Source organism: Tiliqua scincoides, chromosome 8 (genome assembly GCF_035046505.1).
Source record: "Tiliqua scincoides isolate rTilSci1 chromosome 8, rTilSci1.hap2, whole genome shotgun sequence".
Classification (NCBI taxonomy): Eukaryota; Metazoa; Chordata; class Lepidosauria; order Squamata; family Scincidae; genus Tiliqua; species Tiliqua scincoides.
The window spans coordinates 51,932,723-51,959,952 of record NC_089828.1 but is presented as its reverse complement, the minus strand read 5'-3'; the positions used below and the strand labels follow the sequence as shown (position 1 = coordinate 51,959,952).

The 27,230-nt window shown below is 46.2% G+C and overlaps 1 protein-coding gene across 1 annotated transcript in view; it reads right to left on the bottom strand.

The window, feature by feature from the left end:
• Window positions 1-27,230, bottom strand: part of LHX1 (LIM homeobox 1) — a 56,323-nt gene that overhangs the window by 14,730 nt on the left and 14,363 nt on the right. The window contains exons 2-3 of the mRNA XM_066636160.1: window positions 26,261-26,487; window positions 18,006-18,283 (exon numbers count right to left, since the gene is read on the bottom strand). Coding sequence (XP_066492257.1) covers window positions 18,006-18,283; window positions 26,261-26,487 — 505 coding nt within the window. The remainder of the gene's footprint in view (window positions 1-18,005; window positions 18,284-26,260; window positions 26,488-27,230) is intronic.

The following is a 27,230-nucleotide window of genomic DNA, read 5'->3' as shown; positions in this document are numbered from 1 at the left end:
AAGCTCCAGCAAGACATATTTTTTAATTTAGAAATATTTTAATATAGAAAGGTGGGAGACACACACACACACACACACACACACACACACACACACACACTCACTCACTCCTGATGCAGTCTTTGGGATGTTTGGGGATTTTTTAAATAAACAGATCAGCAACTACTTGGAAGGATTAGGAGTGTTCTTTATTTTAAATAAATTTTTAAACATACTTATTTTAAACTTTTAATTTACTTTGATTTGATTTTGTCATATGGGGGGGTTTTAAAAATTTTCCTGTTTGATGATTTCACTTCCATGGCATCACTTCCAGGTAAATGACATCACTTCTGGTGGGTGCTGGTGCTAAAACGTTTGAGAACCACTTCAATAATGCAATTTATACAACACCTTTCTTTAGAGGCCCCAATGTGGCTAGCAGTATATATTAAAATACATACAGATCAGTGTTTCTCAATGTTTATCCTCTGCCATACCACTTCACATATTCCACCTATTAGAATTACCTCTGGAAGTAACTGGGGGCCACGATGATGTCTCTGCCAGTTACATCTAGGTTGGGAGGCCAGGTGTGACATGGCAAATACCAGTAAGAGGCTCAGAGTGGATGGGAGGGCTTTTTTGAGTGCAGAAAAGCCTGCTTTGGAGCTCTGCCTGCCGGGCTGAGCTGACCCTCCTACTGCTGTTTGTTGTGTTAGATTCCTGGTCTCACTGCCAAGTGGCAGATGCCCAAGGGGCCTATGAGTACCCCCAGACACCACCTCAAGTACCACTTGTGGTTCCCCTACTACTGGTTGGGAAACACTGATGTAGATGGGATTTACTCTCAAGTAAGTGCATGGAACAGTGCAAGCATACAATACCTCAGTAAGTATAAATGTCTTTATATTTTAGAAATGTGTGCAATAGTGTTGTATCTAATGCATTCTTAGTATAATAAAATCTCTCTCCCTATATAGAGTAAGAGTATATTCAATGTAAACATGAAGGTACGAACTCCTATAGTTCTCTCCCTGGCCCTCTCCCTCCTCTCCTCTCCATTTCGAGTCAGTCAATCTCACAGTGGTTCAATTGATTTCAATGGAAACTCTTCCCTTCCCTTGAAGTCCAGGTCTTAGAGTCCAGGTCTTCCAACTAAGACTGGAGTTGTAGATTGAAACCTGCCTGTACAGGATTCTCTTTTAAGCAGAAGTGATCATGTCACGCAATTGCCTTCCAATGATGATGATGATGCCTAACTCGCCTTTCTTTCTTACTAGCTTAGCCCTTTGCCTCTGGGCTTGGGGGGGGAAATGGGTGACAGGCGCCCTCCACCCCCAGATTTCTCCACCGGCAGCCCCACCTTTCCTCTTTCACACAGCAAGCTCTTCCCAAAAGCAGAACGAGCTGGATGAAGGCAAAGCCAGTAGCTCCAGGCACAGAATGAGACTGATGGAGGGTGCTGATGGACAGCGCAGGGCTCTTTGGAGAGGTTTGGTCAGTTTCACCTGAAATTGACTAGCGCTTCGCCTCTGTTGCTGGACCCCAATTATGCCTTCCAAGATCAGCTCCTCAAAAGGGATGCTCTGGGCCCTCTCAGGCTATGAATGGCACCCACGGGTCCCTCAGTGGCAAAATGCAACCATGGCATACACAGGTCCCTCGCTTACTTGGGCATAAAGATTCAGGGCCCAATCCTGCCCAACTTTCCAGCACTGATGCAGCGTGCCAGTGGGCGCCTGTGGCATCCTGCACTGGGGGGGGGGGGTACTCACTGAGACTCCTCAAGGGAAGGGAATGTTGTTCCCTTACTTTGGGGCTACACTGCAGCTACGTGGAGGAAAGTTGAATAGGATTGGGCCCTCAATTCCATCGAAACCTGTGGGACGTCTTTCCAAGTGAAATGCTTTTAGGAGGAGCACAAGGGGAGGACTAGGACCCCCCTACCCCGATTTCCATAGTGCTCGCTCCTTGGCCAGGATTGCTGTCATTTGGTTTTCCTGAAATAGAGGCGCAAAACCGCGTTGACTCTCGGTGTGTTTTTGTTCCCCTAAGGCTGCAATCTTACCCACACTTTCCTGGGAGCAAGCCCCACTAACTATATTGGGACTGACTTCTGAGTAGACGTGCCTAGGATTGGGCTCTAAGTCTGTCCCATTGACGCCACTGCTCTTAAGGATCGGGGCCTTAGTACTCTTGAAGAAGGAAGCGGATTCCTCCTCAGATACACCGTCTTAATAAGAAAATCCATCTTAAAAAAGGCTGCGCCTGCGATCCACTAGATCCCATTTTTAACTACCCATCTTTTTCTTCTCCCAGCCAGTGCCTGCTTCCTCGGAGGGACGTCTCCACTGAGTTCAATCAGCCTTACTCCCAAGTCGCCCTATATAGAAACGCATGCATACCTTCAGAATAGATTTCTTCGAGTCAACGTTTTGAAGCGGCTCTGGGATCCATCGAGTTTGGGGAAGCAAACGCAGCGGTGGTGGCGTAGCTAAAAGGGGTGCAAAGCGTTCAGGGGCCTGCAAAACTTAGTGCTTTGCACCCCCTCTGGCTACGCCACTGTAGAAGCCACAGGTGGGCAGGATGCTCCTTGCCTTATAATCCCACCCCTACCCCACATTCTACACGCCAAGGAGATTTTCAAACACCTCACACGTGCAAACACGTTTCTGTCCAACACGGGTGAAGAGACGCCGATTCAGGAGTTAAACCCGGGCAGGGTCCAGGCTCATAATCCAAATGTTTCTTTAGCCCTATAAGGTCGTTAACATCTCCAGCCCCTCTTAGGGCACAATCCTAACCAGGTCTACACAGAAGTAAGTCCTATTTTGTTCAATGGGGCTTACTACATTGCAATCCTAACCACGCTTTCCTGAGAGTAAGCCCCATTGAACAAAATAGGACTTACTTCTGAGTAGACCTGGTTACGATTGTGTCCTTAGTCTCCCAAGATCCAGAGTGGTTTGGTTTCTGATACAAATGGCACTTTATTAGTTGCGATCCTTGAAGCACTTAAGCCAACACTCTTTTAAAAGCCAATGGCCACAAAAACACAGAGACTATGAACTGAGGACCTGGAAGGTCCCATTGATTCCAATGGGAATTGATTGGGGGGAAAACTATCTCCAAGACACTTGGGCTTCAGCAGGGTTTAACCCATTTCTGCCCAGCCCCCAGGTGTACACATTTGATCCCTGTTGCGTATATGCAACGTTGGGCAGAAATGGCTTTTGAACCTGAGGCCAACCCTCTCCAAGCCTTGAGCCCGAATCAAGTCCACGTCTCGCACTCGTCCCTGAAAACCAGAGGTCTCTGAACATGAGCAGAGCACCTTTCTTCACTACTCAGTAACTCTCACCCACGTATAAGATTTGAGGCGGAGAGAAGGGAGCTCCAGAACCTCTAGAACCTCTCGGTCTTCCGACTAGAATCGACAAGTGAATAATCGCAAGGATTCATTCAAACTGGCCCCAGTCCAACGCACACCAGTGGGGCAATAAACTCCATTGAAATGCTGTCCGTGCACCCCTGTGTTTAGGATGGCGCGCAGTGACTTCAAACACAAACCTCTGCAAATCTGACCACACTTTCCTGGGAGTACGTCCTTTTTGACCACAATGGGACTTACTTCTGAGGAGACATGCACAGGCTCCGGTTCTAACAAAAGCGAGGTTACGATCTGGCCACAGAGAAGAAGAGATTTTAAGACTGACTTCAGTTGGGGAGCTTAAGTCTCAACCAGTGCTTAAGTCCTCCATGCCCACTTACTCCGGAGTAAATCACGTTGCATGCAACCTCCAAAGAATCAAGGGGATTCATTGACCTTGATCAATGGGCCTCGTTGCACCCAATGGGGCAACCGTGCCTGGGGAGGGGGGGCGGCGGCAAAGCGGCGCAAAAGCACCATCTCTGAAGGATTCTTAGAGCCCAATCCTAGGCATGTCTACTCAGAAGTAAGCCCCTTTATAGTCAATGGGGCTTACTCTCCGGTAAGCGTGGCTAGGATGGCAGCCTTCGTTTATTCGTTGTCTGTACAACCTTCTGGTGGAGCCAGTGGCGTAGCTAGAGGGGGTGCGAAGCGCTAAGTTTGGCCCGGGAGCCTGGCCGCGTACGCCTCGGTTTTGCTCCCACAGCCCGGAATATCTCCCAACGGGAGAGGCCGCTGGCACGCTGCGGTGAGTCTCCTTACAAAACTTAGCGCTTTGCACCCCTTCCAGCTACGCCACTGGGGTGGAGAGAACAGGGCACCGCCCGCGGCCCACTGGCCTTTGCAGGGTTGGAGTGGGTGGGTCAATTGTCCCCTGGAAGCGGGAGGGGGGCACCTGGTTTTTATAGTAAGGAGAGCAGCAAGTAATATGTCGGGGAGGGGGGAGACGACTAACCCAAGAGCAGCCCCCACTGGGCTACACACAGAGCCCGCTTCAAAAGACGGGGAGGGGGTCTAGCATTCGCCTCGCCCTCTTTGGGCTTCAGGGATTCACGGCTCTGGGGGTCGCCGCCCCTCGGAAAGCGTCCCCTGCTGACACTGGATCCACCCGTAAGAAAATAAGAGCATCCACACGAGCAAGACACGGATCTCTGTCCCTGTCAAACACGCATCCTCCAATCCTAAGCACAGTTTGGGGCTAGTCACCCATGGGGTCAACGGATGCGCCTTCCGCGCTCCCTACATTCCCTACACACGAGTAAGCCCGTCCTCGGATGCCTCCAAACTCTTTTCCCCGCCCTTACCTATGAAATGACGAAGGTGAACTAGAGAGGCCACGATCCCCATTGCTTTGAGGAGACGCAGGGAAACTCTCCGAAAGTGGCTTTAATTAATACCCTTATTAAACATTTGGAGAGCTCCCCCCCCTCTAGATACACACAGTGTGTGTGTGTCCAGGATCGGGTCTTTTCAGGAGCGATTCCGTGTGATCCACAACTCAGTTAAGCCGAGTCTCCTCCAAACAGTCCCTGGACGCATTACGCCCCTTTACCTAGGAGCAGAACGCATCGAAAACGGAGGGACTGACTGCAGAGTAGGCACATTTAGGGCTGCTCCAGTCAGTGGCGTAGCTAGAGGGGGTGCAAAGCACTGAATTTTGCAGGAAGTCTGCCCCTGCCTGGAATGGATCGGAAGGGGAGGGCCACTTGCAAGACGCGGTGAGGTTCCCTGCAAAACTCCGTGCTTTGCACCCCCTCTAGCTACTCCACCGGCTCTAGTAAGACAAGGAGAGGTTGCAGGAGCCCGACAGAGCCATCCACACACCTCTATTAAGTAGAAATACTTGGGATGTCGGTCACAGCCACTACAGGGCGCGAAGATTTGTTCAAATACAAGACAACCAACTCTTACACTGAATTCTGGGCCTTGGGATTTTCCTACCCCCATCGCATTTCAGAGGGGAACCAGTTTCAATTCGGATTACTATGGCTGAAACCTGAATATGGGTTGGTTTGCAAAAAACCCACACAGCACAAGCCTTATACATGTCATGAAGTCATCATACCACTGAGTTCAAGCGGTAAGTGTGTACCGTCTAGGACTGCAAGTCCTAAAGCACATTCGATGCATCTTTACTCAGAAGCAAGCACCACTGTAGTCAATGGGGTTTACTTCCAGGTAAGTGTGCATAGCAACTTCAACCTTCTCTCTCTCTCTCTCTCTCTCTCTCTCTCACACACACACACACACACACACACTTGGCACCCAAGCCAAGGAAACCAGGTGCCCAGTGCAGGGTGTCTGTGTGCATCTTGGGCATCTTTTCCCAACAACTACTGAATGTCCATTCTGAGTATCCTTGACCAGAACTTGCTCTCCCACCCACTGCCACTTCCTTCCCTTTCCATTCAGTTCAGATTGCACTGGAAAGATCATTCCCCTTTCATTCCAGGCAGGATTTAAATATAAACCTTTTATTGGGGGGGGGGGGGTGTGTCTCTCATTCATTTTCCTTTTCCATAGGCTTTTCCCATAAGCCCTTCCAACCCCCTTGAGTTGGGTCTCTACCCTCCTTGAGAGATGCTTTCCAATTTATAGGGCAAGGGTGTTGAGGGACTAAACCTTAAGTTATTAAAAATTATCCAAAACTATGAAACAATATTGAGAATAAAACATCATTGTTTCATACCTAAATAGTGCAGTCCCTCAATTATCCAAATTTCTCCCCCCCCCCCATGAACCACTGTAAATAGTACTCTCTGAACAGGGAAAGTTCCAAAAAGCTCATTGGATATGGTGGTAATAGTGGTGGGATTAAATCCAAAATTCAGTTAAGTAGAGTGTGTCAGTTTCAAACCATATGGAACTGACAAGTAAATTTCAAAAACTCAGGGATGTCATACCCCCCCCCCCCCCATGAAGAACAAAACAGTGGTTTGAGCAATAACAAGAGTCCGGGGTCACCATGCAACACAATCCTCTAGGTGTTCAGTGGGACTTGAACTCTCAGGTGCCTAAAGCCTCACCAATGTATGCGGGATGCTCTTCAGTACTTTCTGATTTTTACCATTCATCACCAGCTTTTCAAACACAGCACACAACTAATTATTCCTTCCAGCAACCTATCATTCTGTGTAGCAAACATCCTCCTGAATATCTAACTTCTTTTAAAAAGAACTCTCCCTTCCATTTGGAATTTCCTTTGCAAATCTTTGCCTTTGGGAATAAAAATTAAAATGGCTTTTTATCTGTGGGGTCATTATGGGGGAGGATTGTTCATTAAACTGAGAACTGGTGTGTAGCTATTTTTAATTGCACTTGTATCTTGCCTTCAGCTCAGGCCAGCATGCATCTCTTCACAACAGGTAGGTTGGACTGACAGGTTGGAGACTTGCCCAAGTTCAGCTTCACTGTTGGGAGGAGATTTTAATCCAAGTCTCCCTAGGTGTAGTCTGACACACTAACCGCTTTACTGCAGGGTCTCTCCAATAGTGTTTGACAGACCAGAAAGAGCTGGGTTCAAATCTTCCACCCAGCTATGAGGCCGACAACATGACTTTGGGCCAATCTGTGTTTCAGCCTAACCTACCTCACAAAGCTTTTGTGAGGATAAACTAGGAGCAAATGATATATACCACTTCTTGGGAAAGGGATGCAGATTTAAAAAAAACAACTGAAATAAAATATACAATTTATACCATGGCCTATGGCCAAATTGGCCTTTAGAGTCTTGCACCAATCATAAAATCAAATACTGTACAGCTATCTAACTTATAATATTTTAAAAACAAAGTCACAGAACTAAAAATGTACTCAAATCTTGCAAAAGTAAAGGTTGCTCCTGAAGAGAAAGCAGCCTTCTGGAAGTCATGAGGGAGTTTTCTTGGTGGGTTTATCTGGGAAAAGAAATTCTACCAACTAGGAGCCACCACTGCCAAGGCCCTGCATCTTTACACTGGTCGGGCAGGTCTACATGTCCAGATCAGGGACTCAGCAGTTGATTTAGGAATCCAGAGGCAGAAGGTGGCCCTAGTGCAGCAAAAGTGATAAGAAGTTGCCTTGTACTTAGCTAGACTACTTGCCCATCTAACCCAGAATTGTGGGAACTCTACAGGCTCTCAGATAGAGGCCTTTCCCATTCTCTGCTACCTGGCTGATCTGTGACTGGAGATGTGGCTGGGGACTGAACCTGGGACCTTTTGCATGCAAAGGACAGGCTCTGCTACTGAACCATACACAGTCCATGACCAAGTTAGGATCAGCTCACCTTCTTGCACCATGCTAAATTCTGTGTTTATCTGGTGATTCATTGGCCTCCTCCCACCCCATGGATTGGAAAAGAAGAGGGGGACATAGTAGAAGATGAGAACTGGACTATCTCCAGGGAGCAGGAGGAGGAGAAGCAGTGGAGGTGAGGGGATGGTTTGGGGAGGGGATGTCCTCCGCCAATGACTGAGGTGACTACCTCAGTCCACCTTATGGATGAGCCAACCCTGCACCAAGCTGCAGATCAAGAAAACCCTCTATCCCAGGGGTATCAAACATAAGGCCCAGGGGCCGGATGTGGCCCGCAGAAGCTTTTTATCTGGCCCTTGGGCTCTCAGCTGCTGAGCAATGCTGAGCTGTCATTGCTAAAAGGGTGGCCCACATGATAATTGGGCTCTCCCATATCGTGAAATATGATCAAGATCTGTGTATTTTATCTTCTGTCATTTGCAGCTACTGAGTTCCTACATGAGAACAGAGTGCTTATTTCTGGTTCTGACCCGTTTAATGACATCACTTCCTGCCTCATGATATAATCACTTTTGGCCCTCTGCAGGCATCATGGATAATGTTTGGCCCCTTGTATGAAATGAGTTTGACACCCCTGCTCTATCCCATTTGTTGAGCCGCAGTGACTTGAGGCAATCCACCACACTACCTCCGCTTTCCCTGCCGGGCAATACGGAGTCAATAACACAGGCCTGCGAAATGGAGGGTCAGAAAAACTTTTTCCAAAATTTATGGTGGTTTTATATGAATTTGGAATGCTGCTTCCAAAATGGCATCAATTTGGCCCTATCACATCTAGTTTCAGAGATAAGGCAGAGCCTCATGAGTGAATGGTTCAAACAACCACCCTGTGAGGAAACCTATGCTATGGTGTAGTGGAATAGTGGAAGATCTGGTGAGGAGGTAGTGTGTGGTGTCCACAGTGCCCCTTGCTCTAAGTAAATGCAGGGTTAAAGCCCAGGTGGTAGCTGGAGGTGTGCTGCACAGCTGCAGCCACTAGAGGCTACAGTGAACCTGGGAGCATATAAACAGCACCTGGAGGAAGTAGTTGGTGGGTTGTAGAAGGAGTGCAGGTTGGAGGTAGAAGACTAACTGGGCTTATTGACCTTGGAATGTGACTCAAATACCCTGACTTACCTAGAACTTGACCTCTGACTGTAACTCGGCTTATTGGCTCTGGACTCTGATTTGGCAACTCTCATTGATTGGACTGGTTTACTTGGAATATGTGGACTGGAACTGGACTCTGGCTTTTGCTTGCTGCACTGGTGAGTTTCACAAGGGAAACTAATCAGCCTTAAGCAGATACGAGGCCCAGTGGGGAGAAGCTGTGGCAAGACATATGGCTATATCTAGGAATAGATCCAACTTTTAAGACAGCAAAAAGTGTGCTGGCCTGTGTTTGTCAACTAAAATAGGTGAAATGCTTCAAAAGTCTAATGACAGTTTTGATTATGATGCCAGTGAAAAAATCTGGGTGGTGGTCAGGACATATTGGGCAATATCCTATCAGAATTCAACTCACAATACTGCCAATGATGTTGAATGGGGGATGAAAAGAGAGATTAACACCTGCAGGAACCCTTGCGATCCTAAACAGCAATTCGGTCTAGATATTTCTCCTCTGGGTTCTTCAGAAGGGGTTTGAAACTCATTTCCTTCCATCCTCCTTATATCCACAACCAGTCTGATATTTCCTCAATGCTCCTCCTCCAATGAAAAGGTTGTTGAGATTAAGCTAAGATTGCCATCTGCTTTCTGACACTGTCCCTATGCCTTTAATAGTTGCATGACAGACTTCATTCCCCTCTCCTCTCCCCCATGTGGGGAGGGAAAAATTACTGACTGAATTTCCTCCCTTTAAATACATGAGACCTGCAAGGAGTTGAAAACTTCCAGTTAAACAATAGCACTTAAGGTTGAATTCCACACTAGACATAGTCAAACAGTAATGATTTCATAACCTCTCGTGGGTTGACAAGTTTTCCGCTAGCCACTGTGGCTTTCCATTTAACACATCAGATGTGCAAGAGGTTATGGTTACGCTTATCTCCATGCTGTGAAAAAGCTTCATTTACTGATTTCTGCACCGTGAGTGGCTATAAAGGCATATGAGCAGGCCAAGCTGGCTTCTTCTAGTAAGTTGGCTACCCTATCCCACTCTCCAAATCTCTCACACACGTTATTGCTTTCTTTTAGGTAATGTCTTTAAAAATGCACAGGCCATATATGATTGAGGCAGGTTAATTGCTTTTACACATAAATCAACATGTGTTAAATTATGCACAATTAGCCACAAGGATTTCTCCAATGCCTGGGTCTGTATATCAAGGCTATGCATTTGTTCATGCAGTTTAACCAAACCAGTTCACACTGGTAACTGTAATGTGTTTATTGGGTTGTATCCAAAAAAAGCAACTCATGACTAACTTGTCCTGTTGATTTCAATGGCACTTAGGGCCCAACCCTATCCAACTTTCCAGCACTGATGTAGCCATAACAGGGGCATCTGCCGCATCCTGTGGTGGTGGTGGGGAACCATGGAGGCTTCCTCAAGGTAAGGGAATGTTTGTTCCATTACATTGGGGCTGCATTGTGGTTGCATCAGTGCTGGAAAGTTGGATAGGATTGGACCCCAAGTGCCACTGAAATCAATGGGACAAGTTATGTTTGTTGGCAACCTTCAGTCTTGAAAAACTATGGTATCGCGCTCGGAATGGTGGTTCTGGAACAGCATCTAGTGTTGCTGAAAAGGCCGATTCGGGAGTGACAATCCCTTCCACACCGGGAGCAAGTGCAGTCTGTCCCTGGCCTGTCTCCCTGGATATGGGCCTTCCTTCTTTGCCTCTTAGCCTCAGTCTGTTGGCCAAGTGTCTCTTCAAACTGGGAAAGGCCATGCTGCACAGCCTGCCTCCAAGCGGGCTGCTCAGAGGCCAGGGTTTCCCACCTGTTGAGGTCCACTCCTAAAGCCTTCAGATCCCTCTTGCAGATGTCCTTGTATCACAGCTGTGGTCTACCTGTAAGGCGCTTTCCTTGCACGAGTTCTCCCTAGAGGAGATCCTTTGGGATCCAGCCATCATCCATTCTCACAACATGACCAAGCCAACGCAGGCGTCGCTGTTTCAGCAGTGAATACATGCTAGGGATTCCAGCACGTTCCAGGACTGTGTTGTTTGGAACTTTGTCCTGCCAGGTGATGCAGAGGATCATTATCATAGAATGCAATAAGAACAGAATACATTTGTTCTTTCAGGTATTCAAAGTGCTTCTTATCTATGACCTTAATGGAATCTTTAAGGTAAGTAAATATTCTCTTCCCATACTGCAGATGGAAGGACTGAGGCTCAGAGGAAGTTGGTAATGGGGAGATTTGAAAGAAAGACATCCTGATTCACAGCCTGGTCTTTTGGACACCACCCTACACCAGCTCTCTACAACCTATTATGTTTTATGCAATAATCATTATCATGAAAAGCATAATGTTTACATATCTGTAATAGTTGTAAAGTTGCTGGAATTGTTAGCTGCCTTGGGCACAATTTGGTTCTAGAAATGTGGGATTGAAACAAATAAAAATAAACAAACAAATCTGAAATGTTGACTTGCACCCGGTGAATGGTGTGGGCACTCAATTGTGTATGTGTGAGAATTCAAAGCTCAGGTGCCTCCTCTGTAGTTTAGAGTGAAACAGGCAGCTCACCAGTTTACTACTTCTGTGTAATAGATCAGGAATCAGTACCAGATTTTGGGGGGATTTGCAGTATATCGACAAGGTTTCTGACTTCCAATTGGTTCACATACCAAACAGACAGAAACCTCCTTAGGGAAAAGCCGAGTGGATTTTTATGTGAAAGGACTGGGAGCCCATTTGTGGTATTGCAAACAACTTCCCGGTCTGATGATGCCCTCTGAGACACCCAGTTCCTTCATTCCATCTCCCTGATCCACTACTTGCACTTGACTTCCAGTTGGTGGAGCTCAGCTTTCATAAGAAGAGCCCCACTGGATCAGGCCAAAGTCCCATCTAGTCCAGCTTCCTGTATCTCACAGTGGCCCACCAAATGCTTAGGGGAATACACAAGACAAAGCTTTCAAGTAACAAAACAGAGCCCAGGAGTCTAACTTCTGCTTACCCCACTTTAATTCTATTTATTTCTGTACAACCTATGCCACAAAGGACTGCTGTTTTGAAATACCCATGGTGTTTCACTAACATTTCCTTTTCAAATTACATGCACAAAGTTACATTTAAAAAAAAAGATATGTGCATTCATGCATGTTCATTTGCACCCTGGGCTGGCACCCTTTTGTTCTTTGTTCCTGTACCTTTAACAGCAGCACAGCAGACATGAATTCAACAAATCCAGCTTTCTGCCCAATAGTTAGTGCTTTGCCCAATGAACTTCTGCTGTTGATGTAGCTTCTAAGGCTTGACAACTGTCAGCCAGCTTTGAAACCCTCCTATCCCTAAGTCCCAGCCTGCTCATTCAGGCTTTGGGTAGGAGGAATAGACAGTCTGTTGTACCAAGGACTTCCTAAGAAAGACAGGATCGCTCACGCGCTCTCTCTCTCACACATGCGCATGCGTTCAGTTACTCCCCACCTGTTTACACTATGAACTTAAACCAGTTTAACGGATTCTCCATAAGGAACCCTGGAGGCTTTAGTTCTGTTAGAGGCCTAAGATCTCAAATAGAGAGAAATCTCACCCCTCCCAAAAGCAATAGTCTCTACCTAATGAACCTTGAGCAGGTTTCAAGTATATAACGCAGGCGTGTTTTCACAAGTACCATTAAGAACATCTCTTAATCTGAAACATGTCACCTGGGAGGGGTACGATTCTGGGACTGAATTGACAACTCCATTCAATTCAATATACGTCCTCTCTGTCCAGTGTCGGTTCTGCTTACAAGCAACAGGCAGGAAAAATGCAAAGGACAACAGAGGGAAGGCTTATGTAGCTTATGTGCTGACTTTCCCAATGTTTGCAAGCATGGAACATGCTTCTATCTTGCTTGCACCCAGTGCTAGCCCCAGACTTACTGGGTTGAAAAGCCAAATGCTGCCCACCCTCATCCTGGTGATATGCCAGCCTCTGTTCTTCCCATTCCCTGGACTGGAAAAGCAAGAGGGGAGTGGCATACAAGAGGAAGGGAGGAATTTGGTGGGCTAGGGTGACACATGCAGGGCTATCTAGCCCACAACTCTCCTCTCTACATCTGTCCTTTCCTCCAATCTAGGGAATGGGAGGAGGAACAGTGGAGGCAAGTGGGTTGGTAGAGGTGGGTGTCATCTACCAATCTGCTGCCTGAACAGATTACAGCCTCAGTTGGCCTCATGGATTAGGCGTCCTACTCATACCGTAAAATGCTCAGAGCAGCTCATGTGAGAGCCCCAGTAGCCTCCCATTCAGGAGACTGATCTGCTCCCCACATACTTGACTTCAACAACAGTACAATGCTGGATGTTCCCAGACCCTTTCCTGGGCCAGACACAGCAAGGGTCAGCAAGTGCCCCTCCACCAGATTGCACCAATCATGGGGCCCAGCCTAGTCACCAATTCCTGAGTCACAAAGCAAAAGGGGTTGTGGATCAGTAGCAAATTAATGGCATTTTACACCCCCTTCCTCCCCCAAAGAGCTCAGGGGAGCAAAACCCCCTGCTTGTCCTCTCTCTCACCCTTACCTCCAAGGCTAAGAGAGAGAGAGAAATTAGTCTATCACCCCCCCCCCCCCTGAACTTCATGGTACATAGGAAGCTGCCTTCTAGGAGTTAGACCAGTGGTTCTCAAACTCTCTGGGAGAGTTTGAGAGCCACTAAGTTCTTGCGTGGGCGGGAGGGGGGAGGCAGCCCAGGACCCTGCAGCCTCCCGGGGGTGCGGGGAGCCCAGTGCGACCTGCAGCAGTGAAAGTAGATGCAGAGTGATCGCGCCCCGCCTCCGCTTTACATGTACTCAAGCCCCTGCAGCCCCCCTGAGTGGCATGATCCTGGGGATTGCGCCGCTGCCTCTTCCCTGCCTCCAGGCTGCCCCTGCCCCTTAAGGGGGCAGGGGCCAGGGCCTGCAAGGTGTGGCGTTGCGACACCCCAGTTTGAAAAGCCCTGAGTTAGACCTTTGGTTCATCCAACTGAACACTGGTTGGCAGTGGTTTTCTAGAGTTATTAAAGATGTGGGCTTCCCCTACCCTACCTGGAGCTGAGGATTGAACCTGGGAACTTCTGCATGTGAAACTCCAATGGGGATCTGAGCCTGAGTCTCCCCGCTCCCAGTAAGGCACCAGTAAGCTCTTTCATGGAGGGACAGGAAGATTTGGTCAGTCCCTCCCTGCCTCCTTTCCACAGTGACCTTTAAAACAGGACTAGTTGCCAAGACGAGCCTTTAACTTAAAATTATGTGCCACATATTCATTAAATTACACCTATACTATTTTATATATATTCTCTTTGGAAGTACAGACACACGCTGACTTGTCTGTCACCCTCCCCCCATCCCAAGTAATAGTGTAGCTAAGCTACAAACAAGGCAGCCAGAAGGCAACTGGAGATTCCCTTGAAATTTTCTGCTGCCACAAGAAATGAGGTAGTGGTGGCTTCTTCCAACACATTTTCCAACCTCCTGATGCCTGAGGAAGCATGCCAAATACTGCCCCTCCTTACCCAATAGTGCCAGTTTCTGCTCCTCCCACTCTCCAACATCTTAGCTCAGCACTCTTCTCTCCTAAACACTTCCTCTTCCCCTTTGCCCTCTCTTCCTTGCCCAAACCAGAGAGTGGAAGGAGAAGGAGGTGCAGTGGAGGCAAGAAGATAGACAGCCTCCCACCGATCTTCTGCCTGGTGAAACTGCTCTCAGTTGGCCTTGTGGATGGGCCAGCCCCACAACCCCCTATCCTTTAGTTCACTTCCCCTCTTGCTTACTATAGTGAACAGGAATCTTCCAGACGTATCACACAGCAGGCAGAGAAGTGTTGAAAGCCAGGATGATGTGGCTGTTTGGGACTCAGACCTGGAAGATCTTGGTTCAAAATCCTCACTCAGCCATGAAGCTTCCTGGGTGACTTTGGGCCAGTCACTATCTCTCAGCCTCGCCTACCCAACAGGGTTGTTGTGTGGACAAAAAATGGAGGGAAGGAACTATGTACACCATCCTGAGCTCCTTAGAGGACAGGTGGTATAAAAAAGTGAAATAAAGGATGTGGATGAAAATGGTATCTTATCTCCTCAGATAGTGACACGTTTAAAGTTCATCACCCCCCCCCCGCCAAGGTGGCAACCCTAAACTATAAGTGTAAACTCGCTTCACACTGAGATAATTGTCATGGCTTCCCACAAGGAACTATGGGAATTGTAACATTATGAAGATGCTGCGTTATGACCATAAACTACCTGCAGAGAACAGCAAGTCCCAAACTGACTTGTTAAAACAGGTTCAAGTGCTGTAGACGGACCACTTACATTCACCTGTTGATTTCACCTGCAACTTCATGCCTGTGTATGCTGCATGACAAGCCTGCCCTTGTTGTCCCTTGCTGAGGCTCACACCATGTTATACAAACAAGAAATGATCCAAGTGAAACACACAGATGGTCTCACACATAGGTCACGACAAATGTCCACCCCTGTCCACCTATAGGATAAAGTTATATTTCCTAATGTTCAGGAGCTCCAGGCTGGCCCACCATGAGGTTGGGCAAAGCAGTTGCCTTAAGCGAGAGCCCAGTCTTGCCTGCCACTACTTCTTCTCCTACTTCCTGGATTTGAAGCATGAAGGAAATGAGAGTGGTAGGCTAGAGCATCTCAACACCCTAGCCCAGTGATTCCCAAACTGTGTGCCACAGCACCCAAAGAGTGCCACAGTGCCTTGATTTCAGTAAGTTGGGAGCCGCTGCTATAGCCCACTACTCTTCTCTCCTCCACACTTCTGCTCAATTCCTTACTCCAATTCCAAATCCAGGGAGCAGGAAGCCTTGCGTAGAAACGCATCTATTCTCACAAATCTCTGGAGCATGGATGCCCACGGACAGAGTTAGTACTTTTCCAGGTGTGGTTTATCTTCCACATATTACAGATCTATCACCAGAGCATTTTTAAAAATGCATTTGATTGCAAGATATAGCTGCATAACATGCTGTATCTGTGTAAGAATTGTTTTTCTTATGAGACACAGTGTAGGTTATGAGATATCAAAGAGGTCACTTGTAATTTTGCTGGGGTCTTTTAAGAATGACGTGATAATAAATCATGTAGTACTAGTGGGGACTTTTACGGTCATGGCAAAAATTCAGCTTGTTTAATATTGGAAAGAGAAGCCAATATTGGTCCTGGAGCTACAGACTGAAGCAATTCACTAATTATCATATTATTATTTTTTACATGTGTGATGTGCATTGATAATTATGTTCTTAGTTATCCATTTTTTGAAAACGACAATTGTTAAAAAATGTTTTAGTTTATTTGACTACATTTTCTTTATTCTACTTCTTTCATACAAAAAATTTCAACAGATAATTAAGAGCCGGCACTGATGCAGCCTTGCCAACAGGGCAAGTGCGGCATCCTTGTGTGGACAGGCAGTCACAGAGACTCTTCAAGGTAAGGGAACATTTGTGCCCTTACTTTGCGGCTGCATCAAAGTAGCATCAGTGCTGGAAAGTTGGTTAGGATTGGGCTATAAGCGAGAGCCAGGACAGTGTAGTGGTTTGGAAGTTAGACTTGGAAGACCCAGGTTCAAATCCCTGCTCAATCATGAAGCTTCCTTGGTGACCTTGGCTAGTCACTATCTCTTAGCCTCACCTACCTCGGAGGGTTGTTGGAGGAAAGGCAGTATAAAAATGCAAATAAATAAATAAAAGAAAAAGCAGACTTACTGACTCATATCAAAAGCTTACCTTCTTGAGCATTTTATTTCCAAGAGTACCCAGACCAATGATCCTGGGTGCTCATAGCTCCCCTAATCTCTCAATGCCATCCTTTCTCCTCACCTTTGTACCTGCAACTCTATCAACCCTGAGTATCCAAGTCTCATTTTTAAATTTCTACTCTTTCTCTCTTACTGCCCCCAGTGCCTGGGAGATCCTTCCCAGACCATCTACAAACACATTGCTTTTGGCCTTCAGATCTCTACACAAACTCCATACTGCAGGTGGAGGAGGCCTAGAGAGCAGAGCTTGTCCAAGCCTCCTAGTGAACTCATCATGGGAGACATGGCTTTGCTTAGCTACAAAGCTCATTTCATGACCTTGGATCAGTCACTGTCTCAGCCTAATCTGTATCTCAGGATTATTGTGAAGATAAAATTGGGCGGGGTGATGACCTCAAGCATCACCCTGAGTTCTCCAGTAGAAGGGTGGAATAAGAGAACATATCAATAACTTCCTTGGCTCACAATCATTCCCTGCAACTCTTGTTCCCCTACTGCAAGGGTTCTTAACCTGGATGCATGAAATCCCCTAGGGAGTCCATGTATGGGATTCAGGGGGTTCAGGGACAAGGTACAAAAATTTTTGTGCATGGATGCATTTATGTGTATTTCTTTGGGATGTGGGTCTGCTGTTTTCATCAGATTCTCAAAGGCATCGGAGACCCGCTAAAAGGAATACTGTACTGCTCCACTATATTCTCTGATGTCAAAATTAATTTGTAAGTCTTGGGGGGGGCGGCGGCTGAGCTTTTCTCTCTCTCTCTCCCCTTGTGAAACTCTGCACAGTGCAGTATATACTGCTGGTGTCATGTAAATAACCAGCCGGGCATGAAGGTCATGAGCCTTCCCTTGTTGTTTATTCCCAGCATGTGATAAAGTCCATCTGGAAGGCTTGGTGGAGATCACAAGACCAAAATGACAACAGCAACACCCCTAACAGATCATTGGAATTGCTGAACTAGACCCAGGTCCCAGGACTGTCTGCACTGACCAGCAGTAGCTCCCCAGGGTTTCAAGCCCAGTCCTACCAGGAAATATCAGGGATCTGAACCTGGGTAAAAGTAGGTGCTATACAGCACAATACTAGGCATGTCTACTCAGAAGTAAGTCCCATTGTGTTCCATGAGGCTTACTCCCAGGAAAGTGTGTATAGGATTCCAGCCTTAGGGCCAAACCCTATCCAACTTTCCAGTGTTGATGCAGCACATGCCCTTAGTCACTGAGCTACAGCCACACACAATAAAAGCTTCCCATTTTTGGCTGACTTTAACCTATGTCCCTTAATCCAGCCTTTCCAAAGCCCTGTCCTCCATAGCAGAGAATAGCACAGCCTACATACTGTAAGCATTCATATCCCCATTGCCACACCCCAGAATTTTCCCCATGGTCTCTTGCCCCATCTACCTGGATAACCCGCATGTTGAGGCCGGTTTCCTGCGCCAGCTGTTCACGGATGTGCCGGGTGGGCTTCGGGGTGGCAGCAAATGCGGCTTTGAGCGTCTCCAGTTGCTTGGCCTTGATGGTGGTGCGGGGTCCCCTTCGTTTGGCCCCCAGGTTTTGGTCGTCATTCTCGTTGCTGCCCACTTCCTTGTCAGACACGTTGGCGCATTCCGAGTCCTTGGCATCATCCTGGCAGGGATCTTGGGAATCTGGGGACAGGCTGGGGTCACTACCAGTAGTGGCTGTAATGGTAGGGACAAATACACCGGTAAAAATAGGGCTAGAGGTCATTGCAGTGGGTGATGTAAGTCTGTAGTTTACAAAGTGGAGAGGCCAGCAGAAGTAAGACTGACCTCAGATCCCACCTACCCCCAGCTTCCTATACCTTGATTCATAAGTCAGTTAAAATCCAGAACACTGGATCTCACACTCCAGCATACTGCTACCCTGACCACATTACTCCAGTTCAATGGCCACCTGCAATGGTTACCAGTGTGTCACTGGGCTCCATTCAAGGTGCTGTTTTCATTTTATTCTGTAATGTATAATAATGAATACACATAATCTAAGCTATGCAATGCTATGAGACACCAGAGTATGTACATATTAGAGTATGAACAGTTACAGATAAAAATCATTCTGAATGTTATCACTTGAATTTAACCAGAAACTAACTTGCAGGGTAATCCAGCTGTTTCAATCGAATTTTTGATCAATACAGCACTGAATGCACAACTTTGTTTAGATAAGCAGTAGATCATTCCCAAAGAAGAAAAAGTTTGCACATTAGCCTGAGTTTTATCATTCCAAAAATGTACACATAAAACTCCATTTGCAAATGAACCAACCATCTGCCTGTCTGCCTTCCCTAACCTTAACCACATTAAGTTAATTAGACAAGATACGTGACCTCCCTGATGTGCAACCTTATTTAACCAACCTACATACCAAAAGCCCCACTGAATCAGGCCAAACGCCCATCTTGTCCAACTTCCTGTATCTCACAGTGGCTCACCAGATGTCTCAGGGAGCACACAAGACAGCAAGAGAGCTGCATCCTGTTGCCACTCTTGGCTTTCTGAGGTAGCCTACTTCTAAAACCAGGAGGTTGCACATACCCATCGTATTGTAACCTGTGATGGATTTTTCTTCTAGAAATCTGTACAGTCCCCTTTTAAAGCCATCCAGGTCAGACGCCATCCCCACAACCTGTGGCAAGGAGTCCCACAGATTAATTTGTCATTATTGGGTAGACCTATATAATCTCCTCCTATCACAGCTATAGCCAACAAGGCAGTCAGCCAGAGGAGCTCTCTTTTTTACCTTTAAACCATAAATGTTCTGGGATAGAGAGTATCTTGGCTCCTCATTTACAAACCTGCCTTAATACCAACCATCATCTACTGCCAACACCATCCTCCAAGCCTCCGTTCCGACCATAAGATATGTGATTATATATCATATATCAAGAGGCCAGTCCTTTTGTGTTGTGGCACCCAGAATCTAGAACGGTATTTCTCAAACTGTGGGTTGGGACCCATTAGGTGGGTCACAAGCCCATTTCAGGTGGGTCCCCATTCATTTCAGAATTTTATTTTTAATATATTAGACTTGATGCTACCATGGTGTGTGAACTGCATCTGGGGAAATGTTACAGCTCTGTACTTTAAACAGGCTACTATGTACATGCTTTTAACAAAGATAGTAAATGGGACTTACTCCTGGGTAAGTGTAGATAGGATTACAGTCTAGGATTGTCCTGCTTGATGATGTCACTTCCAGTCATGACATCACTTCTGGTGGGTCCTGACAGATTCTCATTCTAAAACGTGGGTCCTGGTGCTAAAGGTTTGAGAACCACTGATCTAGGACAGCCTCCCAAGGAAGAATTGCCTGGCCCAATCTCCGCTTACTTTTCAGTGGGCAGCAAAAAATCTGTGTTTTAACACTTAGACACAAAACAGGAGTTGAACACAAACAGTTGCTGTACATAAACAGTTTCTGTACATGTAGTATTTCTGTACATAGACAGTTGAAAGAGAGGGAATATTCTTTGGTGGTTGCAAATATGAGGACCATAATATGGATAATTTTGTATGTGTTTTAGCTCTGATGTTCTACCTGGTTACTTTTATCACTGTTTTTCTATTTTGGTTTTGCTTTTTAATTATTGTTGTTGGCAATAATCCTTCTGAATCCTCTCCCAATTGCCTTGCAAGAACTTTGTCCTGAAAGACAGGCTATGATAAATAAAACTGTCCTACTTTACAGATTTGTTGTATGTGTGATCTGCAAGTAGCTCTATATGACAAGGGGTAACTAACTCACATTAGGTGGCCTTAAATATGTACTGGAATACTGAATATTTTCTATTTCTTAATTTCCCCTTTGTTTTGTGTTGGTGGGGAATGATTACAGTTCTGTTAAACTGGATACTTGATTTTTTTTTTTTGTCCATCCAGGCACAATCTATCCAGAGCTTCGGACATTGACTTTCCACTGATTTCAAATTATCTTTTCAAATTATCATCATGAAAGCACAGAAATTACTCATTGAAGGCCTTAAGAAGAGGAATGTCAACATGTCTGTACATATCATCTCCAATACAACCGAGGAAAGAACACATTTCATTAATTAAAATTTTTATAGGCCGCCATTCTGCCTCACTTATAGCCAGGAAGTGCTTTTGAACTTGTGGTTTCAAAACGTAAAGGCCAATATTCAACAAATTTATTTGCCTGGTTGACAAAAGTCCTCATGAGTCCAGTTTGTGGTGTAGCCATGATCCTGAAACGGCAGTACCATTTCAAAACTGAGGGTTGCCAAAAATCTTGTCCAGCATGTAGCATTACAAATTTTGATTTCAAATGAGTTGGAAGGGCTGCCTTCACCCACAGGACCCTCTTAGACTTACAAATCAGGCCCTACTCCAATTTTCATGGGGCGAAAACTGGGGACAAGCTGCATTTTGAGGGTCGTGCTGTGTTTATGGAATGTGCTCACCAGAGATGTGTATGCAGCCTCCCTTCCCCACGCCTGCTTTTAAGAAAAGTGTGAAGACATTTTTATTCTGTCTGACTGTTGATTGATTGTCTTTTGGGGGTTTTTAATTGCTGGGATCATGCTGTTTTGAATGGTTTTATCCCACTGCTCACTATCTGTTTGTTATTGATTTTATCTTTGTACCCTGGCCCTTGTTTCTGCTTCTATTTTTTGCGAAGGGCTTTGTGAAGATTTTATCCTTAAAAGTGGTACATAAATAAGATAACCCATTGATTTCAATGGGAGGGTGGAGCCTGTTCCTAATCCTCTCCCACTGAAACCAGTGAGAGTTACTTCCAAATAAACATGTATAAGTCTGGGCTGCAAACTTCAGATTTCTCCACATCAGCGGTGTAGGTAGAGGGGGTGGAAAGCACTAAGTTTTGGGGGTGCTTGAATGTGCAGAGCCATTCCCAGTGCAGGGAGCAAAATAGTGTTCATGGCACAGGTTCAGGGTCCTGCAAAACTCAGTGCTCTGTACCCCCCCTCTAGCTATGCCACTGCTCCACATGATTTGGAAGAAAAGGGAAGAACTTTTTTTTAAAGAAAGTAAAAGGTTTTTGTTTAAATATAGTTTTAAATAGGTTGGAGAGAATCTTCAAGGGCATTTCTGGATTGGGCTGTGTCTTGAAAGTAAGGGGAAAAAATTATGTTTGGGGTTTGGAAGAAAAAAAATAAGGGTTAATTAAGGGTTCCAGTTAATATTAACCCCTTTTTTTGCCTGGCCCGCAGGTGTTCACATTTGATCCCTGTTGCGTATATGCAAATTTAAGACTGCAATTCTATACTTATTTGGCGGCAAACCCCAGTTGACTCCATGGAACTTACTCCAGAGTAAACAATACATAAATTGGGAAATCAATAGAATTGATAGCGCCCTGAGAGATTTAAGCATGTGATTAAGGCTACATATGATTGCACTGTAAATCTCTCTCATTGAAGTCAATGGGATTTGAAATTGTTTTGGCTTTAGGGTGTCTCTTCCTTTCCTCTTGGAAAACATTTTTTTTAACTTTAGAGGGGGTGAAAAAGGTGTTGATTTCTTGTGGTAGAGTGAAAATCACCCCTCCTGTCTTTCTCCCTCCTCCCTGCCTCCCTCCACACGTGCGCAGTGACACGCGGGTGTGAAACTGACACAGATAAACTCTACACACCGAGACTGCCTGACCAAATATCCCCTCTGGGCTGTGAATTTCCCCACCCAGCACCCGCAAAAATGTTTACCAAAGAGTCTCTCTCCCTCTGCATGAGTCTCTCTCTGATCTCCCCGGACATTCAAATTTTCGAGCCCCTTCCCCAAACTAAGAGGAAGAACGCCATACACACCTCTCTCTCTGCTCCTCCCCACAGCTTGCAACAAAGTGTGTATAGCAAACTGTGCATTTCCCTCTGATCTTTCACACACCTCGCAACAAATGAAAGGAATGTCTTCGTTTAATCCTGATTGCAGCCCCCTCTCCCCAGATATTTGCCTGCCATTCTGCAAAGTCTTTCCAGGTTGTCACTTTTGGCTCCCCATCCAGGTGGGAAGCTTATAACCTTTTTTCAGCCCCCCCCCCCAACAAAGAAACAACAGAATAACCCCCTCCATCTTCCTTAGCTATATGCTACTTTGGATGCGGGGTGGGGGGAGTGGCGTAGCTAGAGGGGGGTACAAAGCACTACATTTTGCAGGGAGCCCCAACGAAGCTTGCAAGGGGCCCCTCCCCTCGGAGCCTTTCCAGGCGGTGGGAGCAAAACGGAGCCTCTTGCACACTGCGGTGGGACTTTCTGCAAAATTTAGTGCTTTGCACCCCCTCTAGCTACGCCACTGACGGGGAAGCAAGAAATAGTGACCAGATAGAAGGCAGGCAGGCAGACCGACCACCCAGACAGAATACACAAACCGACGACAGGAAAGCAATGATGTAAGAGAAAAGTGCAATGGATATTAAATAATAAATATTAAATAATAGTGATGGAGAGAGAGAGGAATCTTCTATCAGACTAAGCAATTAAAGCTGCAATCCTACCCACACTTTCCTGGGAGTAAGCTCCATTGACTATAATGGGGCTTACTTCTGAGTAGACATGCCCAGGCTTGGGCTCTAATTAACCCATGCTTTCCCGGAATTAAGCCTCAATGCAGCATTACTCCTGGGTAGAGGTGTTTGTTTCTGGTAAGAAAGGATTACCGCCTAAACATTACTGAACCCAATGGGCTTACTTCTGAGTAAAATAACTAACACCGTTTCCAAGCACTTCTGCTAAGTAGTACGTGAGCGTAATCTCCGCAGCCTCTACTAATTCCTTTATGATCAGTCCTGACCGCTTGGAAGGAGGGGCAGCTGGAAGCCGAAGCCTACACACTTCTCTCTGGAAGCCAGCTCCGGGGAAGATCAAGAGGATCTACTTCCGAGTAAACACAGCTGGCCTATAAGTAGCCTTAGTCTCTGCTCTAATCCTATGCACACTTTCCTGGGAGTAGACCCCATTGAACACAATGGGATTTACTTCTGAGTAGACCTGTCCAGGATTGGGCTGTAAGCCCCCCCCCCCCGACCAGAAGAGACGAAGGAGACCTGTAGCTGAGCGATCCAAAATAGATCTACTTGGAAATAAAGTTCCACTACTCAGCTCAGTGGGGTTTACTCTCAAGAAAGTGTAACGGGGATGATTCAGCTTTAAAGGCAGGCACACACACCCCCTTGGTGTTTTGGCAAAGCTTACTGCTGCCTCCCTTACAAGAAGTATTCTCATTAGTAATCAGGTTAATTGAATGATAAAAATATTTCAGGATGCCCAAAGTCTAGCAAAATTTATCTCTTGTTTAAAGCATGCCTGGCCCAGAAACAATTAAAACATTTTTAAAAAATCCCTCCCAAATTACACCAGAAAATTCTACACGTTCTCCTCTCTGTAGGAAAATCTTATCAGTAGTGATGAGTAGTAAAAGATATCAGTAGTAAAAGAAATTTACTTTTTATACAAGAAAATTCTACAAGTCAATTTCAAATTGGTTTATTTTTTAAAAGGCTATATTTTATTACTGAAGGAGGGGGAAAAAAAGGTGGAAGGGATTCAGGCTACAATCCTATCCGTACTTACCTGGGACTAAGCCCCATTGATTTAGCTGGGACTAAGCCCCACTGGCTATAATGGGACTTATTTCTGAGTAGACATGCAGAGAATTGGGCTCTCAGACCCGATCCATGTCAAGTGAAACGTGTTTAGAAGTGTTATTCCCACCTGGGAGTAAGCCCTACAAAACCCCAATAATTCACTTCTATGTATACATGGAATTGTGCTGTACCTCTTACTGCAAAATCAGGGAGCAGGACGCAGCCCGATGTTTACTCAGAAGTAAGGCCAATGGGACTTACTCTCAGGTAAGTGTGCCTGGCACTTCAATTTTATGCCTTGACTCACTTGACCTGGGTCTATTTAGTCGACCCTAAATCCGAATCCTGTCGCCACCTGCTTACACGAAAACAAAATCTTAATCCTAAATTAAGTGGGTTGAATTTGAGAAGGTCTAGTGGCTACTAGGGAAAGTGTTTGGAAATGGTGTGATTTATTTTACTCAGAAGTAAGCCTACTGTGTTCAGTAAGACTTAGGCTGGAGACAAACTCGTCTAGCTATTAGCCATGATTGATAAATGGAGCTTCCATGAACAAAGGCAATCTATCTTTGAAGATCATGATCACGCAGGTTTAATCAGGCCAGGATAGGGTGACTGCTGGCCAGGGAAGGGCATCATTCTGACATACTAAGTTTACACCCAAAGGAAAATTCAGGTCCCTGTAACTTTAAAACATTTTTTGCCCAACGTTGCATATATGCAACAGGGAATCAAATCAAACAGGCCGGGCTTTGAGCAGCCCCGGTAGCCTTCCTTCCTCCTCTCTGTTCTAAAATGTTGTGTTAAAGGGCTAAGATATTTTAAAATGCAAAAATAAATCTCACACTCTTTACAATCTAGCCCCCTCCCCCCGCAGAAAATCCAAACATTTCACTTGGAATGGGGGACAAAGAGCAGTTGAATTAACCCTATTAAGAACATAAGAACAGCTCCCCTGGATCAGGCCATAGGCCCATCTAGTCCAGCTTCCAGTATCTCACAGTGGCCCACCAAATGCCCCAGGGAGCACACCAGATAACAAGAGACCTGCATCCTGGTGCCCTCCCTATTCTTGTCCAATAGTTCAGCCTGGCACGGAAATGGACACCTCTATTGACTGAGAGTCCGCTCTGCCTTTAGAGAGGAGTGTTGGAACTCAAACCGAATTCAAAATTTGCCTGAGCAAGGAGGTGTTTTATTTTTTTTTAAAGGGGGCGGTTCCCTTGCATTTATGGAGGAAGATCAGTTGTCCCTCATCACTCCAACTCAGCACCTCCCACTAGCTACTCCAGGTGGCTCCCCTTAGATCGTAGCCCCTGTGGGCTCAGAAAGAATCTTTGCACTCCTTTAACAATTTAAACGACTTTGGGAACGTTTAAAAGCAATATTATTAATAAATAATATCCAAGGTTTTATGCTATAAGATACTGAAGTAGATAGATGGTTTTAACTGTTCGATCGTTTGCAGTCAATCTGATTAGCAGAAGGAGGGGGGGGTCTGTCTGTCTGTCCCCTTGTTTTGAAGCAGGTAGGGAAAGAAACCAAACCAGATCTAGTAAACCAGCCAAAATAACCCTGAGTCATAGCAGGTTAAAGACCAGCGAATATATTTTTCAGCAAAAACTTTTGTGGCCACTGCCCACTTCATCAGGTCACCCCCCCCATCACGAAGGGTCACCCCCCCAGTTGGCAGGTGTGCATATATCTGAAGAAAGAGGGGAACCTTGTGAAATTTGGGGTGGGGGGAGAGTTCTGGGGTATGGTACAGTCAGTGAACAGCAGTGGCGTAGCTAGAGGGGAAGCAAAGCACTAAATCTTGCAGGGAGCCTCACCGCAGCGTGCAAGGGGCCCTCTCACCTTCGGAGCCATACCAGGCGGGAGGAGCAAAACGGAGGCGTACTCTCAGTTGTTCCGCCCCCCCCCCGGAATGGCTCCAAGGGGGAGGGTCCTCTTGCAACCTGCGGTGAAGCTCCCTGCAAAACTTAGTGCTTCGTCCCCCTCTAGCTACGCCACTGGTGACCACTGGGTGCAAATAGGGCTGGTGGGGATCCCTCCCCCCCCCGGTCCTCACTCACCTGAGTGCAAGCTGTTCTCTTTGGCTGTGGTGCTGTTGCTCATGTAGTCTTCTTTGCAGACGAACTTGTTCTCGTCGATGATGTAAAGTTCCTCTCCGGTGGAGAGCTGCTTGTTGCACATCATGCAGGTGAAGCAGTTCAGGTGAAAGACTTTGCTCCTGGCCCGCCGGACCAGGTCGCTGGGAGAGATGCCCTGCGCGCAGCCCGCACACTTGGTACCAAAACACCTGCGAGAGGGAAGCATGGACGTGAAACTGACCAGGCAGGCGGGTGAAACTGACTAGGCTGGACATTCCTGGGAAGAGCTCGGAAAGGGGCTAGGTAGCCACTCCTTCCCCTGGACAAGTTCCAGAAGGGGGTGGCCCTCTGAGGTTCCAGCCATAGCCACACTTACCTGGGAGCAAGCCCCATTGACTCAGGTGGGACCTACTTCTGAGTAGGCACGCATAAGCCTTGGCACCTCACTCCATGCATGTTCACTCTGAAGTCAGTCCCAGGGAGTCCAATGAGGTTTATTCCCAGTCACAGTAAGTAGGCAGAGGCCTGCAGCCAAAAAGACTAATGGCACTTTTAAGGTGCATAGATGTATTGTGGTAGTATCTTTCTGGGAGGAGAGCTGGCTTCTGTGAAAGTCTGCTCCTCTACTCCAGATGACTGGAGTCAAAAATGCAAAACAAAATGTTTTTAAAAGTTAAAAAGATACTACATGCATGTAACAATTGCATAATGCTAGAATAAGTCTTGAAGTTCCCAGAAAACTCTATGGATGGAGGTGAGAACGCTCCTTTCCTGAGAGGAGGCCCCCCTAAATGCAGTGGGGCTCATTTTTGAGTAAATATTTATAGGATCCAGCTGCATTTCTCTCCCTGGGAAAATCAACAACAGTCATTGGAGACCTGGAATCATAGACCTTCTAGCTGGTATCTAAGCATGGTTTTGGATCAAACTCTTTAGACTAGTTTAGCCTCTT